General features: G+C 45.7%; 1 protein-coding gene across 4 annotated transcripts in view; it reads left to right on the forward strand.

The window, feature by feature from the left end:
• The window catches only part of LOC139763269 (uncharacterized), a 36,897-nt gene extending 19,862 nt beyond the window's left edge, over positions 1–17,035 (forward strand). For all 4 annotated transcript variants that reach the window (XM_071689235.1, XM_071689216.1, XM_071689229.1 and 1 more), the window contains exons 2-4: positions 4,074–4,141; positions 4,952–5,041; positions 8,596–17,035. In XM_071689235.1, the coding sequence (XP_071545336.1) occupies positions 4,093–4,141; positions 4,952–5,041; positions 8,596–8,777 (321 nt within the window). In that variant the 5' untranslated portion in view covers positions 4,074–4,092 and the 3' untranslated portion in view covers positions 8,778–17,035. The remainder of the gene's footprint in view (positions 1–4,073; positions 4,142–4,951; positions 5,042–8,595) is intronic.
• Positions 17,036–19,033: the final 1,998 nt, after the last annotated feature.

Consider the following 19,033-nt stretch of genomic DNA (forward strand, 5'->3'; position numbering starts at 1 on the left):
TTCAGTGTTAGAAAATAACCAGTGGGGTTAGCGTGGGAGGTCAGGGTTGTCAGGAGGCCGTGTGAGCTGGGTTGGCCACCTGGCCAGCAGACAGTGAACTAGTGAGGCTGCAGGAGGGAGGTGAGGAGCTGTGGAGTGAGGTCCTCAGACGAGTCCTGGTCAAGGAGGTTTGGATCAGGAGGTTCAGATAGTGTGGCCCTGGGAATCAGGGAGCTGAGGTGAGCCTTAGATTACATAGAGACAGAGAACCGCAATAAAACAATCGTAAATTAGATATCAGAAGAACCCTGGTCGTATGACCGACTCGTAAAACAGATGAAAAACAGACTGAGGCTTCTGTCTTGACCCTGGCTATATGACCGACTCGCAAAACAAATGAAAAAACAAAAACAAAAGAAACGAGGCATCTGTCCTGTATCACGTTCAGTCTGGGGTCAGGTGGACTCTTGCGAAAAGCAGTTGAAAAAGAAACACCACACGAGCTGCCCCTCGTAATGTGTTATAGATTTCAAGAGCGGGGTCGAGCGTCTGTACTACATCTGCTTTCGAGACAAGATGCACAGCCATTACAATCAGCGGATGACACAGGCCTTTCTTCACCTCTCCCTTGGGAGCCAAGGACTGGCGGGGAGATCTTGTGTGTGTGTAGGTCGGGTCGGGAGGACCAGCTTAGCTCCCTAAGTACCGCGTCCCAAGCGGCCGGGATTCCTCCCTAGTAAAGATTTCATTCCCTGCCTGATTGCACCGTCCTTGTAAGGGAAGACACCCTGGACCGTGGTATCTTTCTCTCCATGTGGACCGGTGAACCAATCTGTTCCTCTGGACCACGGAACCTTGCTCTCCTTGTGGAACCAGTGAACCAATCTGTCCCTCTGGACCACGGAACCTTGCTCTCCCTGTGGAACCAGTGAACCAATCTGTCCCTCTGGACCACGGAACGCCTCTAACCGATACAAGGTAATGCATCATGCCATAAAAAAGGAACTCTTAATTACCACCCTAGGGCGACTTCCTCTTGTCATCACCTCGGTCGTCGGAGTGACCCTACGAACAACAGTGTTGACGGAAACAGGAAGCCTAAGCATCGGCTCTGGAAAACAGACGAGGCAACACATCGATTCTGTTGCTGGCTAATTCTGGACAGGAATTCCTACTTGTTGTGAGACATGTTATTGGATTATTGACAGGTGGGACGGGGGTAGCTGGTGGAGGGCGCACCCGTCTATTAATAGATGGGTTTTTGGTAACTTACGTCTACCGACCCGTCATCCTTGAGACAGAGAATCGTCATGAATGTGCCATGACGCGGGATATTTAACCATACACGTACGTCATGAATTGTGATTTCCGTGTTAGCTGCATGTCTGACAGTGTCATGTCTATGTCTGGTTGTCATATGTGTGTGTGTGTGTGTGTGTGTGTGTTTGTGTGTGACCGGAGTATTCTGATGGCATGGACATTCACCTGATTGTCTCGCATCGGATCCTGATTGTGACCTTGTCCTTATCGACTGTACCATCAGGACATGGTCTGATTCCCAGTGTAACTCAGGTTGTATGACGTCATTTCTTGTCCTTACACTGTAGCCCTGTTTCACTGTAACCTTGAGTGTACCACCTTAGCTGTGACTGTGTCACTGTAGCTCTCAATGTTTCACAGTAGCTGTGCCTGTAACTGTAATCCTGTCTCTCTTACAGTATCGCTGTAGCTCTGACGTATGTCCATGTAGTCCAAAATGTCTCACTATAGATTCCTTAGGATTACTGTAGCTGTTTGATTTGCCACTGTATCTGTGCCTGTGACTGTAGTCCTGTCCCTCATACTGTATCACTGTAGTTCTTTCCCTGTAGCTGTGAGTGTGGACAACGGATCTGGTTGTACTGTAGCCACTCTGATTGCTCCACCCTAGTTGTTCTGATTGTCACCCGGCATAGCCTGCTTGTCGTAAAGTTTCAATAGCCATTTATGAACGAGAAGCCTATAAATAAAGAGGAAATCTAAATATATGTACGATGTTAACCCACACACACACAAAATCATAATAGCAATGATAAATAAAGACGATGACTGGTAACAAATAAAGATAAAAAAAAAGATGATGAATAATTTCTATTAGTTTTTAGTTGTGATTATTCGAGATTATGTTTTCTCTAAGGGATTCCTATATCTATATAGTTCTAGATAGATCGGGGTATTACGCTCTATGGCGTCTATCAGATGGCCTGTCTATGGATTCCTGATAGATAATATTTACCTCTCTAGATCTCGTAAAGATCGGTCTTATACTCTAAGTTTTCCCTGTTGGGAAATGTATATAATTCTAAACACCAGCCAAGGGCGTCCATGTTTCTCTCTCTCTTTTAATAAGTATCGTCATTCAGTGGTACACGTACGTATCTTTTCTTTATGTTAACCGCTTGAATACGACGGTACGACCCTTGGCCTTCTGATACGTTGTGTTTAAGCATCGTGTGCCGTCGTCCTCAAAGAGGGTCGTCCTCAAGGGTCGTACTGTCGTTGTCTGCAGCGTCAATTTCCACCGTCACTCCACAGGTTCTGCAAACCTCTCCTGACAGCGACCAGACTTTAAACCAGTGACTCAGCTCGACCCACACAGGTATTACCCAGTTGGTTCAATATGGCCCTCTTATGACCCTTCCCCAGGGTCGCCACCTGCAGTAGGTACCCCAGCAGGTTAAAGAAGGTCTTATGACCTTCACAAAGGCAGGTCCGCTGGCATCTACAGTCCTATCAATCAATCCTCACTCCTTCGTCACCGTTCTTCGTCAGCGACCTGGGCCGCTGTCGTCCCATCTGGTGGCGTGGACGATCTGCAACGCACTTGAGTACCCCCAAGATTCACCTTCCACCTACTCGTCCACTTATCTCAGAGCCACAAGAGCGCTACCCCTGGCGCCTAAATACATCCCGGACGAGTGACTCGGGGTCATCCTCCCCAGCAGGAGTTCCCGGGTGCCTCACCATCGCCCCTCTTCCTTTAACAGAAGCCCCAGGTGACTCCTGGCTTCTCAAGGCTGACAACAGCAGCGTCCGTCTCCTGCAGCAGGACCCCTACAGGCAACGGCAACAAAGCCACAGAACTTCGGCAGCTTCTCCTCTCTTCTGCCGCACGACCTTGGAGATCTTGGGACGATACCTTCCCCACAGCTGCATATCGACATCAGGCAACGACGCGCCTCTCCCACAGGACACCTGCCTCACTTCCTCCTCCTCCAGAAGGACCTCTCACCTTACTCCGTTTCCTACTCCCGCACCAGCGCTCCTAACATCTCCCTCAGCTGCCCCATCTCTCTATTCCTCAGTAAAACTTTATTTCCCGCGTTCCCTGGTCCCTTTTTTGTGACATCACTCATAACGAAAGACCAGACAACAAGAGTATCCGCTAAATACTCGAGGAAATAAGTCCAGCCTTAAATGTACGACGTATTCCAGTTCCAATTATTTCAATGTTAAACTGAGACTTTAGAAGTAAGACGGGACACAAAGTGGGAGGAAAGAAAGAGAGGTAATTGGGACGCCACTGGAGAAGCCTTGAAGCCACTGCTTTAGTTCCTAGCCAGGCAGGTACGCAAAACAGCCTCCTGAGTTCCGTGTGAGGAGCCATATTTCGATGTCCATGGCACTCTGCTGTAAGTATATATACAAAGGTTCCAAGTTGCTGCTCGAGTTATATAGGCTCTTTGAAGACACGTACAGCAATGCCTTTGTCCACAAGTAGAACCCTAGATAGAGAGAGAGAGAGTCATGTCTCACAGTATGATAAAATGTCTTCCACTGTCAATAAAGGAGTTTTAGGTGTTATGACAGGCGTCATGTCTGTCACAGAAACAGAATAATGGATTTCAGTCAGGTACTGCGTGAGGGAATCGAAGCTAACTATAGGTTAATGAGTTAACGATGTCTAGGTAATGAAGTCATTTAGATTAACGAGTAGTGATGTGCTGGTTCTTGAAGCAAGTTAGGTCAACGAGTATTAACGTGTCGGGTAATAAAGTCATCTTAGGTTTAACGAGACGTGACGTGTTGGTTACACTGTGTCTTGTCCCCCACAGGTGAGAGTGTGGCCTCATCATGAAGACGTCCCTGTACCTGGTGGCGGCCCTAGCCTTCCTCCAGCTGGGTAAGTGATCGCTGCTCCTCCCATCACCTGGGCTCGACGGGTAAAGCTAAATCTCTCTCTCTCTCTCTCTCTCTCTCTCTCTCTCTCTCTCTCTCTCTCTCTCTCTCTCTCTCTCTCCCTCCCTCCACCTTTCCATTTCTTCGTACGTCACTTATCAAATCCCTAACAGCTCTGCTAGGAGGACATTCCTACGTCCAAACCATAAATCTGGAGTTTTTGTTTTCTAAGTTTTATTTAGAGTAACATAGAAGTCTTGAGGTTATGTATTTCTGAGCAGTACTTCCTTCTTACGTGACGAACTAATATTACATTAGCCTTTGGGAGCCTTAGACATATGCTCCTAGGTAGTATACTGAACCATATACCTTACACAAGTGTACTCCCTCCCTGTACCGTTCATGTAGCCTATACAAGTCTACTTTCTTTTGCACTTTCCATATACCCTACACATGTATACTGCCTTCCGTACCGTCCATGTACCTACGAAAATATATACATCTGTATCTCTCACCCTCTGAGTAGCATACCCCCCATACAGCCTTTGAGTATACTGCATCACTCTCTAATGATCATATCATATCCATCAAAGTCTACCGGGGTATCCAGCACCTGTAATAGAGGATCGGAATGTGTCTGATAGTATCGACCCCGTAACAGAAGCCTCTCCCAACTGTTCCAAGATTCGCTCGCTGTCTGCAACCATCTTTAGTTTCCTCCTACACCACCCACACATTACTGGAAGGCACGGGATTCTTATAGACGATATTACAGGGGCTATCTAATTCCATTTCTATTTTTTCCCCCCGGCAGGAGCGGCTCGCGTCTGCTACAACTGCACTGGTGACTGCGTCAGAGACACCGAATGTAAAGGCTCCTGCACCACCAGCGTCCCTGAACTAGGTTAGTCCACCCTAAAGTAGTCATAGAAAACAATCAACGTTAGTAAAGATACAAAGCTGTTTTCTGTAGTGAATTCTCGTTATGTAATTTGATCACAGTGTTTTATATTTTATACCAAATTGATGGCAGAGACAGTGAACCATTCTTCCAAACATATAGAGTTAGAATAGCCAAAGGACATAGTGTGAAATGAAGCCAGAAACTTGTTAAAGGAGACGTGAAAAGTACTTTTTAGAGTATGAGTGGTGGATGATGTGGTAAACTTAAGAATAAGACAGTACACGAGCAAGGCATACAGAGGTTGAAACAGTCGTATGATAGTAGAGAAGGTTAACGAAATGGGACCCCATGGATATACAACACCTTCCTGGACTGAACAAACAGATAATCACCTAGCGACAAAGGCGGGTACTAGAGCAAATACGGGCGTCCCCAGCGAACCCGTTGTCCAAGCATAACTGGGCCACAATAAATTGCACAAATTCACTCGGAAAACCCTCCATGATTGTGTTTATTCTCATCCCCGATCAAGGAAGGTGACAAGTGAGTTTGATTATGTATCGTTTGGTGAGATATTCTGGATCCACGACGATGTAAAACTGGATGAAAATATAAGAGGAACACCAGCTGGGCGCCTCCCGTCACCTGACCAGATTCGTGTGGAAACACTCGTTCTGTAGCGACTCACAGTCGTTCCTTCATGTGTCGTCTTTACCAACGACCCCCAACTTGACGTGGATGTCGTGCGGTGGGCCATCATCGAACTCATTTCTCGGGGATATTTTAGGTCAGGTGAGGAGGTCACAAAAGCTGTGGCCTGCCACCACCAAGTCCAGAGACGTCGACAGTAAAGTGGGACTTTGTGGGTCGCTACAGCTTTACCTTGTGTGTGTGTGTGTGTGTGTGTGTGTGTGTGTGTCCCCGTCACTCTCTACTGTGTCCCCCCCCCCCCCGGAATACTTCAGGGCGTGTGTCACTCCTCCAGGAGGGAGGGGACATCTCAGGGAGGCTCAGGTCGCTCCTCCAGGGAGGGGACAGCCCAGGGAGGCCCCAGGTCACTCCTCCAGGAGGAAGGGGACAACTCAGGGAGGCCCCAGGTCACACCTCCAGGGAGAGGACAACTCAGGGAGGCACCAGGTCACACCTCCAGGGAGGGGACAACTCAGGGAGGCCCCAGGTCACACCTCCAGGGAGGGGACATCCCAGGGAAGGGACATCATAATGCAATTTGACCCGTTGTTGTCTGAGCACCAGAGTGGAAACACAAATATTCCATCCCTCTTGGCTACGGTCCTGGATTTCATGCTGGGTTATGGCGATGTTTTTTAATCTCTTATTTGCGCCATGTTCTACCCAGCATCGGCCTAGACTCTACCGTAGCCACCGAGCGTCACAACAGGACTTAGTACCCGCCTTTGCCGCCAGGCGGTGGTGCTCACAGACTCGCGTTACAAGCAATTCCTGTCCAGTGTCACGTCTTTGTATCTTACCGTCCTAGTTCTTCCCCCCCCCCCCCCTTCCTAATTCGTTCCTCTCCTCAAAGTTACTTTCATTTTGTCGTGTAATTTTTTTTTTTTTTTTTGGACTCACATTATCAAATAAACAAGAAATCGTTAGTATAATGAACTATCATCACAAAACCACTGTTAAATCTCAATGTATTTCGAAGGCAACATGTTCATGGGTAATGATTTCGAGGCTGATGGATTATAGCGAATTTCTACACCGTGGATTTATATGTTACATTAATGCTTACACACACACACACACACACACACACACACACACAGGCGGAGGCGAGAATACACACAGAAATAAAGACATTTTACGTTATGTATACAGAGGGAACAGAGAAGGGGGCCAGGTGAGGATATTCCCTCAAAAGCAAAGTCCTCTGTTCTTAACGCTACCTCGCTAACGCGGGAAATGGCGAATAGTATGAAAGAAAAGATGTGTGTGTGTGTGCGTGTGTGTGTGTGTGTGTGTGTGTGTGTGTGTGTGTGTGTGTGTGTGTGTGTAAAAGAGCGCAACTGACAGTTCAGTGAAGCTGGATATATAGGGAGGATATATATAGTATCATATCGCGGGCCGCTGTACATCATATACGATTGCCTGCAGCCGATAGGCGTCAACAGGGAGTATGTTTAACCGATGCGAGTATTTATAACCCGGACACAGGATGCAGGGTAGACTGAGAGAGAGAGAGAGAGAGAGAGAGAGAGAGAGAGAGAGAGAGAGAGAGAGAGAGAGAGAGAGAGAGAGAGCTTGCTTAAAGGGGTTAGTGTGTGTAGGGTGAGCCAGTGTGACCCTTCTCCCGGCTGAGCAGTGCCGCCAAAGACCCGTGGCGTGATGCTGAACTCTGACCCCTTGAACACGACGGTACGACCCGTAGGGTCAGGTCACAGGTCAAGCCTTTATACCCAAGGGTCGTGTACCGTCGTGCTCAAGGGTCGTGTACCGTCGTGCTCAAGGGTCGTGTACTGTCGTGCTCAAAGGTCGTGTACCGTCGTGCTCAAAGGTCGTATACCGTCGTGCTCAAGGGTCGTGTACCGTTGTGCTCAAGGGTCGTGTACCGTCGTGCTCAAGGGTCGTGTACCGTCGTGCTCAAAGGTCGTGTACCGTCGTGCTCAAGGGTCGTGTACCGTTGTGCTCAAAGGTCGTGTACCGTCGTGCTCAAGGGTCGTGTACCGTCGTGCTCAAGGGTCGTGTACCGTCGTGCTCAAGGGTCGTGTACCGTTGTGCTCAAGGGTCGTGTACCGTTGTGCTCAAGGGTCGTGTACCGTCGTGCTCAAGGGTCGTGTACCGTCGTGCTCAAGGGTCGTCTCGTTGTGTTCATTACATTAGTTTGGTCACAGAATGGACGTGCCAGGTAGCCAGGTGGTTCATGACGCGTTCCAAGTGGGAATTAATTTGCATACATTACCACACCCACATATACACACACACGAACACACACACACACACACACGAACCCCACACCCACACCCCTAGCAACACTTACACCTACGACAGACCCCACGTACTTCAATCTTATATACATCCACGCACTTTAAAATATCCCATATCTACCGTACTCCTCCCGCAACATTCCTATGCAACACTCGACCCTCTAAGATCTGCAACAAATGGTCTGGAACACAACACAATATTCTCAGAGTATCAAACCGTCGTGTCTGGACACCAAAACATGAATGAACCCTAACAATGTCAGTCAGTTGTCTCGGGGTCTTATGTAGGTAAGTAATGAATTCTACTGTCTGTAAGTTGTGCCTCTGTCTACTGTCAGTTGGTAATGCCTCTGTCTACTGTCGGTAAGTTGTGTGTGTGTGTGTGTGTGTGTGTGTGTGTGTGTGTGTGTGTGTGTGTGTCACGCCAATGGCTACTGTCAGTAAACTGTCCTTTTAGTCTACTGTCAGTTAGTATTACCTACGTCTACTCCAGGTAAACTGTACCTTGAGTCTACCGTCAGTTCATAACACGTAACATCTACCGTCAGTAAGCTGAGCGAGTGTTTACCTCATGATTGACCTGGTCCTCGCCCCTTCCTTCCACAGGAGGCAACGAGGTCCGCTCGTGCATCGACGAGATCGAGGAGGCCAAGTGCATCTCGGAGAACATCGGCGGCGAGCGGTACAAGACCTGCTACTGCAACACGGAGCGGTGCAACTCCTCCTCCCGAGCCTGGGCCAGCATCTCCCTCCTGATGGCGAACTTACTTCTACACCTCCTGAGGTAGACGGCCCTCAATCATCATTCCCCTCCTCCCACCCCCTTCCACACAACTCCTACCCTCTCCCCTTCGGCGGCTCCTAACCTAACACACCCCACTCCTCCTCCTCCTCCTCCTCCTTCTTCTCTCCCTCAACTCCTGCATCGACACCATTCACTGCGTGGGCTTCTTCTACACGACTATAGACAGCTCATGGAGATGGAGAGGCCCTTTAACACCCCTTCTCCTCCTGCTCCTGCTCCTTCTTCTTCTACTCCTTCTGTACAAGGAGGTTCGTGAACACAGCCACTGATGTAGAAAGTTTTGTTCGCCTGACGACCCCACCCGCCTCTGTACGACAACTGAGGAAGGGAGGAGGGAGACAGAGAGAGAGACACATCATCTTCCCTTTCTCTTTCCATCCTCCGGGGTGCCGCTGACGTCTCAGTAGATGTAGATGGTGAACAAAGTCACGTGTAGAACATGACGTCACGTGACAACGAGAGAACACGTCGCGTGACAGCGACAGATGGTCTCACGTGACATCCGTACCACACGTCATGTGACAACGACAAAAAAAAAAAAACATGGAACAGTAACAGAAGCCATGTGACAACGACAGAAAACTACGACGTCAGTAGCTGAAGATTGCAGTGGAGAACACATCCACGACGTCCTTGGTATCAACGTATTGCAACAGATGTATTTTCTTTGTTCAAATCCATAAAATTAAAGTGTTCAAAAGAGATAGGAAAAAAATCGTATGAGGATTGTGCTTTAAAATCAGGCAAGGAAAGAGGATAAATAAGTATAAATATATAAATTTCTAATGAAATAAACAATGATTGCATGGCAAAAAAAAAAAAACGAAAAATTCCACCATAGAAAACTGAGGTGGTAGATGGTAGCGGTAAGAGAAAATGGAAGCCACTTACCATGGTCAACAGCCTATTGTATAAAGTCCTACATCTACAGCTAAACAGAACTTCCTGTAATCTGCTGTATTTACACCCCAACTTCCGACCTGCGTGGCGACCACAAGCTCCACTGGACATTGGAAAGGTCCAATTTGATCTTTCATCGGTCCTTTTGACCTGAGTGAAGATGTTCGAGGATGATGCGTTCGAACTGGCGACGTCTGTCTACTGCCGAGGGTTAGAACAAGTTCCATCCTCCTCCCCAACACCTGGTCTCAGTGGACAGACCTTTGTGCCTTTTTGATCACCAGGACTGTCATATTTACCCCAGTGGTTTGCCCTCCCACTGACGACATGATGGGGATGTCCTTTTTTATACACCCACTGATAAACCAACAGCCACGCCTTGGTTATAATATCTCATACCAGTGGGAGATAGGTATCTGCAGCGGTCAGGCTACACCATAGGAACACCCTGTCGCATCCAGCTTCATAATCTGGCGCGGTGTCGGCGAAGTCACTTCGACCTGCGATGTCCAATCACGCTGCCGGAGGAGTAGAGTGGGCTGACCTGTTGACTGTGGGTACATACGTCAGACCCTGGGCGTAAAAGCGGGTGAAGAAACCAGCCAGCCACCCCACCTTTACTCATCCCCCTTGCCCTAAAGGGCCGACCATCTCAGGACCACAAGGAAGCTAAGACGAAACTTCATCTCTAGTTACTACTGCCGTGTTGTGTTCTCGTGCGCCTCCAGCTGGCGAGGAGATGAAGGACGACACACGAGCCATCACGGGGTGCCACCAACGCCTCACGAGGAGCAGCATGGAGATGACTCTGTGTGTGTGTGTTGATGATATCTTGACATGAGAACATTCAGCCTCCTTTCTAAGTGCGCGCGGCACAGCAACAGCCGCTGCGCTCTTCGACTCAGCCACCAGATACAAGACGTCAACACCAATGGCAGGAGACTGCTATACAGTGACGGGTTCCTCGTATAGACGACATGTGATTGTGTGTGTGTGTATGTGTGTGTGTGTGTGTGTGTTTGTGGTCGAAGTCATCACAGACAGTGTAGTGGTGTTTGTGCTGTGTTATGTCCACACTATTGTATCCCCGGGGCTGTCCCATGCTCTCAGTAGTAATGGACAATTGCTCGGATTTTACTCCTGGCGTCTTTGAGATCCTCGTGGCTGACAGAGGTTACGTGGCGGGGGACTGAGAAGGGGTGTGGGTCCCACAGTGGAACACCCACAACCCCCTCCCTCCTGCTGCTGCTGTGGGCACCTGGCCACTGAATAAATCTAGTTGTAGCCACCACTAGGGAACAGAGTCTTACATTTAAATGTCGCCATGTATGAGATAGGTCATGATTTTATATTAATGTCTGTGTAGTTTGTAACTTTCAAAAAAAAAAAAAAGTGACAAAAATATATGCAGTGGTTCGATGACCCGCTATCTATCCACTAGAACAGCGTATGTCTGTAGAGAGCACGATAAAGCCACACTTAACCTTGCCGTTCGTATGCATTTCTTTCCAAAGTTTTCGAAAATCCAGACAACAGGAAGTTGTACATACAAGCATGTGAAGTGATTTATGTTTATACGTATATATATATATATATATATATATATATATATATATATATATATATATATATATATATATATATGTGGGTGGCGGGCATTTTTTATTTGGATAGAGGGGCGTGGCATTCGGTTTTTCGATCTTTCGGACTATGGATAAATTGGGCTAAAGTTCTTCAAAATGTAACTACACACACACACACACACACACACACACACAGGTTACCGTAAGACACTATCATACAATCATCGTCGTGTCCCCCCAACATTCCCTCTCACGACGACATGAGCGGAAAAAAAAAGGCTACAGGATCCTGGGCCTCATCCTGTAGGATGATCAGGAGTCGAGCGAAAGATCTGACCTGCGTCACAAATGACTGACGACTGAAGTGCGCATGAGCACTTGTTGACGAGAGAGAGAGAGAGAGAGAGAGAGAGAGAGAGAGAGAGAGAGAGAGAGAGAGAGAGAGAGAGAGATGTTATACGAATCTTCCCAGTCATTAACTTGGTCGGGTGTGTGTATGGTGGTGCCCTGTGTGTGGTGGGGGTGTGTGTCTTACCTCCTGTGTTTGTGTCGCTTCGAAATTCAGTGAAGCTTTTTTGGCGAGCTTCGTCCGCCAGTGATGTGTGTTGAAATGAGTCCTTTAAATGTGTTAAAAAGTCCCTTGAGTACGACAGCATTACCCTTGAGCAGGTCAGGTACTATCTTTTGGTATTGATGACCTCTGTCTGACCTTAGCCCCTTCATAGGCTGGGTCATCATCATCATCATCATCATACCCAAGTGGTTGTGGCAATGTGATCACAAGAGGTCGTGGCGAGAGGTCATGACGTCGTATTTAAGGGGTTGATGATCCTAGAAACTCTCTCTTAGAGTCCAGATCCCAGGGTCGACTACTGTGTGGCTCACTCCTTCTGTAGCTGCTTGTTGACCTCCCTCACCACCAACGTCCCGTACGGGTCCACCAGCTGTGTGTGTGTGTGTGTGTGTACTAGGTCATCGATTGTTATTCGTGGTCATATTAACGTCTAATTGTCTTAATCACAAGGTAATGGTGCTAATTAAGTCATATGCTTTCATTACTCCAGTCAGTGTCCAAACCCACTCATGATGACCCACTGACTGTATGATACCCACTCATGATGACCCACTGACTGTATGATACCCACTCATGATGATCCACTGACTGTATGATACCCCACTCGTGATGATCCACTGACTGTATGATACCCACTCGTGATGACCCACTGACTGTATGGTACCCCACTCATGATGACCCACTGACTGTATGATACCCACTCATGATGACCCACTGACTGTATGATACCCCACTCGTGATGACCCACTGACTGTATGATACCCACTCATGATGACCCACTGACTGTATGATACCCACTCATGATGACCCACTGACTGTATGATACCCACTCATGATGACCCACTGACTGTATGATACCCCACTCATGATGACCCACTGACTGTATGATACCCACCCATGATGACCCACTGACTGTATGAACCCACCCATGACCCATTGACTGTATGAACCCACCCATGACCCACTGACTGTATGAACCCACCAATGATCCACTGATTGTATGAACCCACCCATGACCCACTGACTGTATCAACCCACCCATAACCCACTGACTGTATCAACCCACCCATGACCCACTGGCTGAATGAACCCACCCATGACCCACTGACTGTATGAACCCATGACCCACTGGCTGAATGAACCCACCCATGACCCACTGACTGTATCAACCCACCCATGACCCACTGACTGTATGAACCCACCCATGACCCACTGACTGTATGAACCCACCCATGACCCACTGACCGTATGAACCCACTCATCATGACCCTCACATTTCCCATATGTTGGAGGCAGTTCATCAGGTGTGTGTTCATAAAAATAATAAATAACATGAATTCATGAAACTTATCCTTTCATTTTGTCATAATTCATCGTCCCCTCGTGTGCTAAATGATCGTTCCGTTGTCCCGGCTGATTCATCAGTCTCCTGTGTCGTGGTTCAGCAATTACCCGAACTTGAATTACCCAGAAATTATCAATGATCTAGAACACGACGAGAACACTCTTTGTTCATGTTCCATACGATTTGTTATTTGTGAGGATGAATCAGATGAACATGAAGGTGTTCCCGCGTCTATTTAGAGAAATAAAACGAATTCCATTACACACACACACACATACACACACGTCAGAATGTAATAACTGAATCAAAATTTCTTTCACCCAGATTTCGTCTGAAAGGTTTAAGCGCTTAGTAAACTTACATCTCAAGAATCAAATAGAAAAATAGACTTTGAAGCTGCCGTTGCACAGGTGTGTGAGAGGGAAATGTTAACTGCTCGAGATGGCGATTTTGAGAGACTCCTGACAAATGATGGGGAGCCTACGATTCTGACCGTAAACAAGTTCTTTTAGGAAAAATCCTACAGTCGTTCGTATAGTTTTTATATATCGTACTTCCATTTATAATTTTATGCGCTTTTTCTCCGCCATTATCATCGTTACAATTATTTCTTTGACAAAACTTATTTTTTTTCTCACTGTCAATTGTTCTTTCTGCTATTGTTTGCACTGCAAACCTTCCCTTTGACATTCACTTATATTTTTCAGGAAATTTATCAGTCGACAACTTACTGTATAACTGGAAAATAATGTTTCTCTTACCTCACAATTTATATAAGTGGCATTATAGTATTAAGTACGTGTAGAGTGTAATTCTGCCTATGAATATTTTCTAGTGCGTCATTTATATACATATATACATATGCAAACATTTCCATATGCACAGGTCTGCAAAGTGACCCATAAATCAAAAATTCCATGTCACTAGATTTCGCGTCAAGTGAAGTAGTTCTCACCTGTGTTGTTCCTATGTTATGCAAAGTATTGACGAGAATTTTTGGGTATTTCTTTTTTTCTCTCTCCAGCTGTACCACTCGATTCTCATCAGGGTCGGTGGAAATGATTGTACTATGTCTCGTACATGTACTAAGTGTCAGGTATAGATGGTTTAGTACACCACATGAGGGGTGAATGAAGCATATGTACTGTCTTAGTACTTCCACACATGTACACAATCGTGTATTTTACAATACAGCCCTTTATGGTGTACTCCATTTGGAAGATGTACTCTCATGTGTCCTCTAGAACATGTACTTAACATAGTACATGTCGTCCACTTTACAAACGTATGAAGTATAATGTACTAAACCATTACATATATTATGTACATGTACATAATGTAGACAATACATTTCTAGTAGTACATAGTTCAGTACGTATGTACATTCTCAGTCACCTCGTTAATGGTAGAGCCCATTTTCTCCACAGGAATTCATGGGTTTTCCACCTAAAATACATCATCACTTTCGTATCATGTGTTCAAGTAGTTTGTTGTTGCACTGAAAACGAAAAGTAAACGAAAACGAAAAGTGAACGAAGATAATGAGTGAAATGGCGTCCGTCGCGTGTCAGAGAACGGTACGTAACATTCTGGTAATCTATATCTTTTGGAAATGGTAGTCATGGCTTATCATTATATTCCTGGGAACGCGGAGATACCCGGTGACGCCCAGTAAGAACTAAAGTCCTAGGAAAAGTAAGTAGGTCTGTCGACTTACACGTAAACCTCACTCTACACTAGACATCCACATTTGCCGTTCTTCCCCCCCAAGAAGCTACTGTATTATACACTAGTAGTAATGTGAAATATATGTGTCATCAAATTGGCTCTAACTGTATCCATTGCATTTACCATTTTCTGGGGGGTGGGGGGGGGTTACTGTAATACAGTAATTCTTTTCCGTTGGCGCCATGGCTAGTTAGTAATCACCTACTGTATTATTCACGAAAATCAGTAGCTACTGTATTTACTGTAAATATCGCAGAGTCAATCAAGGACCGCACTAGGGGTAAATATTTTTTTTCTTCTTTTACTGTAAACAATCTCATACAAGTCCTTTGAAAAAAGTTTACGTTCTAACTCTAATGTTTCTTCGAGTACGACTGGACGACCCTTGACCACAACGGTACGACCTTTGGGTATGTGGGTACGACCATCGGTTTGGATGGCCCATTGGAACTTTGCCTTACCCTTAAGGAACAAGTCAGAGTCCAAGCTATCATGTCCAAGGGCCACACTGTTGTACTCAAGGGTAGTCCTTCCATGCTCAAGGGTCGTACAGTCGTGGTCAAGGGTCGTACCATCGTGGTCAAGGGTCGTACCGTCGTGGTCAAGGGTCGTACCGTCTTGGTCAAGGAGGTTAATAACACATGCCTTATCATGCATTTCTTGACGCCATCTGACCCATCACAACATTCATAACCTCTCCAGTTAGTATAGACTCGTTACATTTACCACTGAATGATTTGCACATATTTCATTCACATTACGTCCTTCCAGAGAGAGAGAAAAAAAATCATAAAAGAGCAAGAAAGATCAAATATTCATTCCAGTCCAAACCAATATGCATATGAGAAAATACTATGTTAGTTACATTCACCAATATATAGGTCATGTAATTCCCCATACAGTCTTGTTCTCTCCATTGTGTATATTCCTCTCTAACGGGACTATGGTTAAAACTGGGCTGTTAGGTCTAGCTCCTGTAGTCGATTTCGTTACAAGAATAAATCCGTCATTATTGTTGATGAATCAGCTAAATCGTTTGTTACCATCGTGGCTATAAGATCCAATTCCATGTTATCTAATTTCATGAGAGCCAATCCCATGTGATCCAGTACCATGAAATCCAATCCCATATAATCCTATCCATGAGATCCAGTCCCATGTGATCCTATCCCATGAGATACAATCCCATAGAACGTAAGAAGGAGAAGGAGCAGGCTCTCCTCTTACAAACTATTATGTCTACCAACAGAACACTTCCATTTAACGGATCATCTTTCGAAAAGACTCAGAAGACAAACGCTGTTCAACTTCATTTGATCATTTGTAGAAAAAATACTGATGCAGTTTATGTCAGATATTTCCATCTTTACAATGTAATGTCATCAAGAAGAAATACAAGGCTTCCTGGGTGTCGAATCACAGAGGCGATGTTTCCATAAAGTTTCTTCTCTGTGCGACAAATATGTATGTAAGAACATGTTTAGTATAGTTAGGCATACACTTCGGAAGATTTATTCCGTTTTCTTTGGTATTATTTAGAGCACGAATGTTTTGGCGAGCCTAAACTGATGTGTTGTACGTGTGCATGAAGTATGTCCAGAGATAAGCATTAAGGTTGATAATCCTAGCTTTATATGCTTGAGATTTATTGTTAGTGCAGACAAGCAGGGGTAGAAATATGATATGAATTGCTAGCTAAACCAGTGCAAGGGTCACTCTGGATGTTCAGCTGATCACTACCGATGGGACGACCTTTGAGTACGACCTATGACCATGACGGTAAGGCCTTTGATGTGACCTTAACGGTCAAGGGAAAAAGGCCAGACTATCAAGCATCGTACCGTCGTTGCTCAAGGGTCGTCCTGACGTGCTCAAGGGTTTGTTAAAGTTCCGAATCACGTGATACATTTCTATCCACCAAAAACAAGAAATTCACGCAGGGAAGAAAAGCCAGGAACGTCTTCTTACTAATGGAATACAAACATTGACCCAGACTTTTGATTAGAGAGAGAAAGAGAGAGAGAGAGAGAGAGAGAGAGAGAGAGAGAGAGAGAGAGAGAGAGAGAGAGAGAGAGAGAGAGAGAGAGAGAGAGAGAGAGAGAGAGAGAGACCGGTCATAGCGCCCATCATGATGCTCTGAGCGAGGATGTCGCCCATCAAACTTTTCAGGGCACTGAACACATTCCCCTTTTGAGGATATTACTGAGCGCCTCCCACGATGACACCCTGTGTGTGTGTGTGTGTGTGTGTGTGTGTGTGTGTGTGTGTGTGTGTGCATCCCTCGCCACCCCCTGGCTCTCCACCCTCGCATTCTCCCCTAACTAGACAAACCCCACACAGCAACCCCATCTTTGCTCTACCCTTTAACCCAACCCATCCCCTACCCCTTACATCTGGCACCCCCATCTTACCCCCTCTCCCCCAGTGGCACTGTTGGCACCCTCTTCCCGCCCTCAGAGACTCGACCCCTGGCACTATCTACAACATGGCAGCTCCTGAGCATATTTTATTGTAAGAGAACCTCGATATATTAATAAAAACAATGTTTTCAGACGTCTTTGATTATCCCCTACTAATGACAGTGTCTGTGTCTAATGATCATCATCTCATTAGCTGTAGTTCTTAATTACCTGTGAGGTTAATTTTTGAGGTACATTTAATCCCAAGAGTTAAAAAATTTAGACAAAAATAAATCAAAGAACATGAATGAAAAATAAACCCATGATTTGGGAAGAAATCTGGGGTAGGTCTCCACCATATGGGGCGAGACGCCACCGTTGCCCCTCTTTCCCACACCCCACAGGTAGGGCTGTATCAAGGCTGTGAGGGGGCGCCCCTCTAACACGATACAACCTGATCCTAATCTTAAGGTTAACCTTGTCCTACCTACGTCAGGGGATGTCTCCATGACACCTTCAACATCACTGGCCTTACGTCTGAGACGCAGGCTCGGGTGGAAAGCCACAAAATAAAGGGAAGATACATTGTCTGTACCTCCATGAGGAGGTCAGGTCAGATGTATCTTTACTGTGTACATATAAAGACTGAGAGGGTTTGCGGTTGGGAAGAAGAACACAAGTACGGAAGAACACAAACACATGACTGTTTTTCTTACAAAGTCTTTATGGTCGGGAAGACGAAGACACTGAAACATAACAGTAAATCTACGATTGTTTTCTCCTGTGGGAAACGTAAAATGCATTAAAAATACACCCCCACTCCTCTCCCATCATTTCTTTTTAGTTCTTTATAACAGACCAGACACAATATCTCTCCCACAATAGACCACCACGAAGGTATATATGTAAATCATATATATATATATATATATATATATATATATATATATATATATATATATAGATCCTAAAACACAAAGCAACATTTAATTCCTTCTGTCCCCAGATCACATTTCCGCCCTAATCCAACACCCTCTCATGATCAACGACAGAACAATGTATATATATAACATCACCACCAAACTAACATCCCAGTGACACACTCTCACCTTCTCAGAACACAGCTACAACACTCGAAGGTTCAAGCCTGTAAACCAAAGGTCCCAAGATGTTACAGATAAAGACATTGATATGAAAAAAAATTCATTAAACTATTGATCGCGTCGAGGGCCAAGTATACTCATGGTAGGTTGTGAGGGCTGGCCTGATGATGTGGTGAGTGTGTGTGTGTGTGTGTGTGTGTGTACCTCAGCCGCTGGGGAGAAATGATGGGTGTCGAGGGATTTGATCAGTCACGTAACTATGGCTTCTTTTTTTTCTAGAGAAATCAGTGTGGGTGATTTACTATTGGGTGATGGTGATCGGATTACATTAATGATTACATTTAAGCTGTGGGTGATTCTGTGATCTTCATCACATCCCCTAATTACATTGACTGGTGGAGGATGGTGATCTAATGACATTAACTGGTGGAGGATGACCTAATTACATAGACTAGTGGATGATGGTGATCTAATCACATTAATTGGTGGAGGACGGTGATCTAATTATATTTACTGGTGGATGATGACCTAATTACATTAACTTTTGGATGATGGTGATCTAATCACATTAACTAATGGGCGACGGGGGATCTATGATGAAGTAGAT

Source organism: Panulirus ornatus, chromosome 3, assembly GCF_036320965.1.
Source record: "Panulirus ornatus isolate Po-2019 chromosome 3, ASM3632096v1, whole genome shotgun sequence".
Taxonomy (NCBI): Eukaryota; Metazoa; Arthropoda; class Malacostraca; order Decapoda; family Palinuridae; genus Panulirus; species Panulirus ornatus.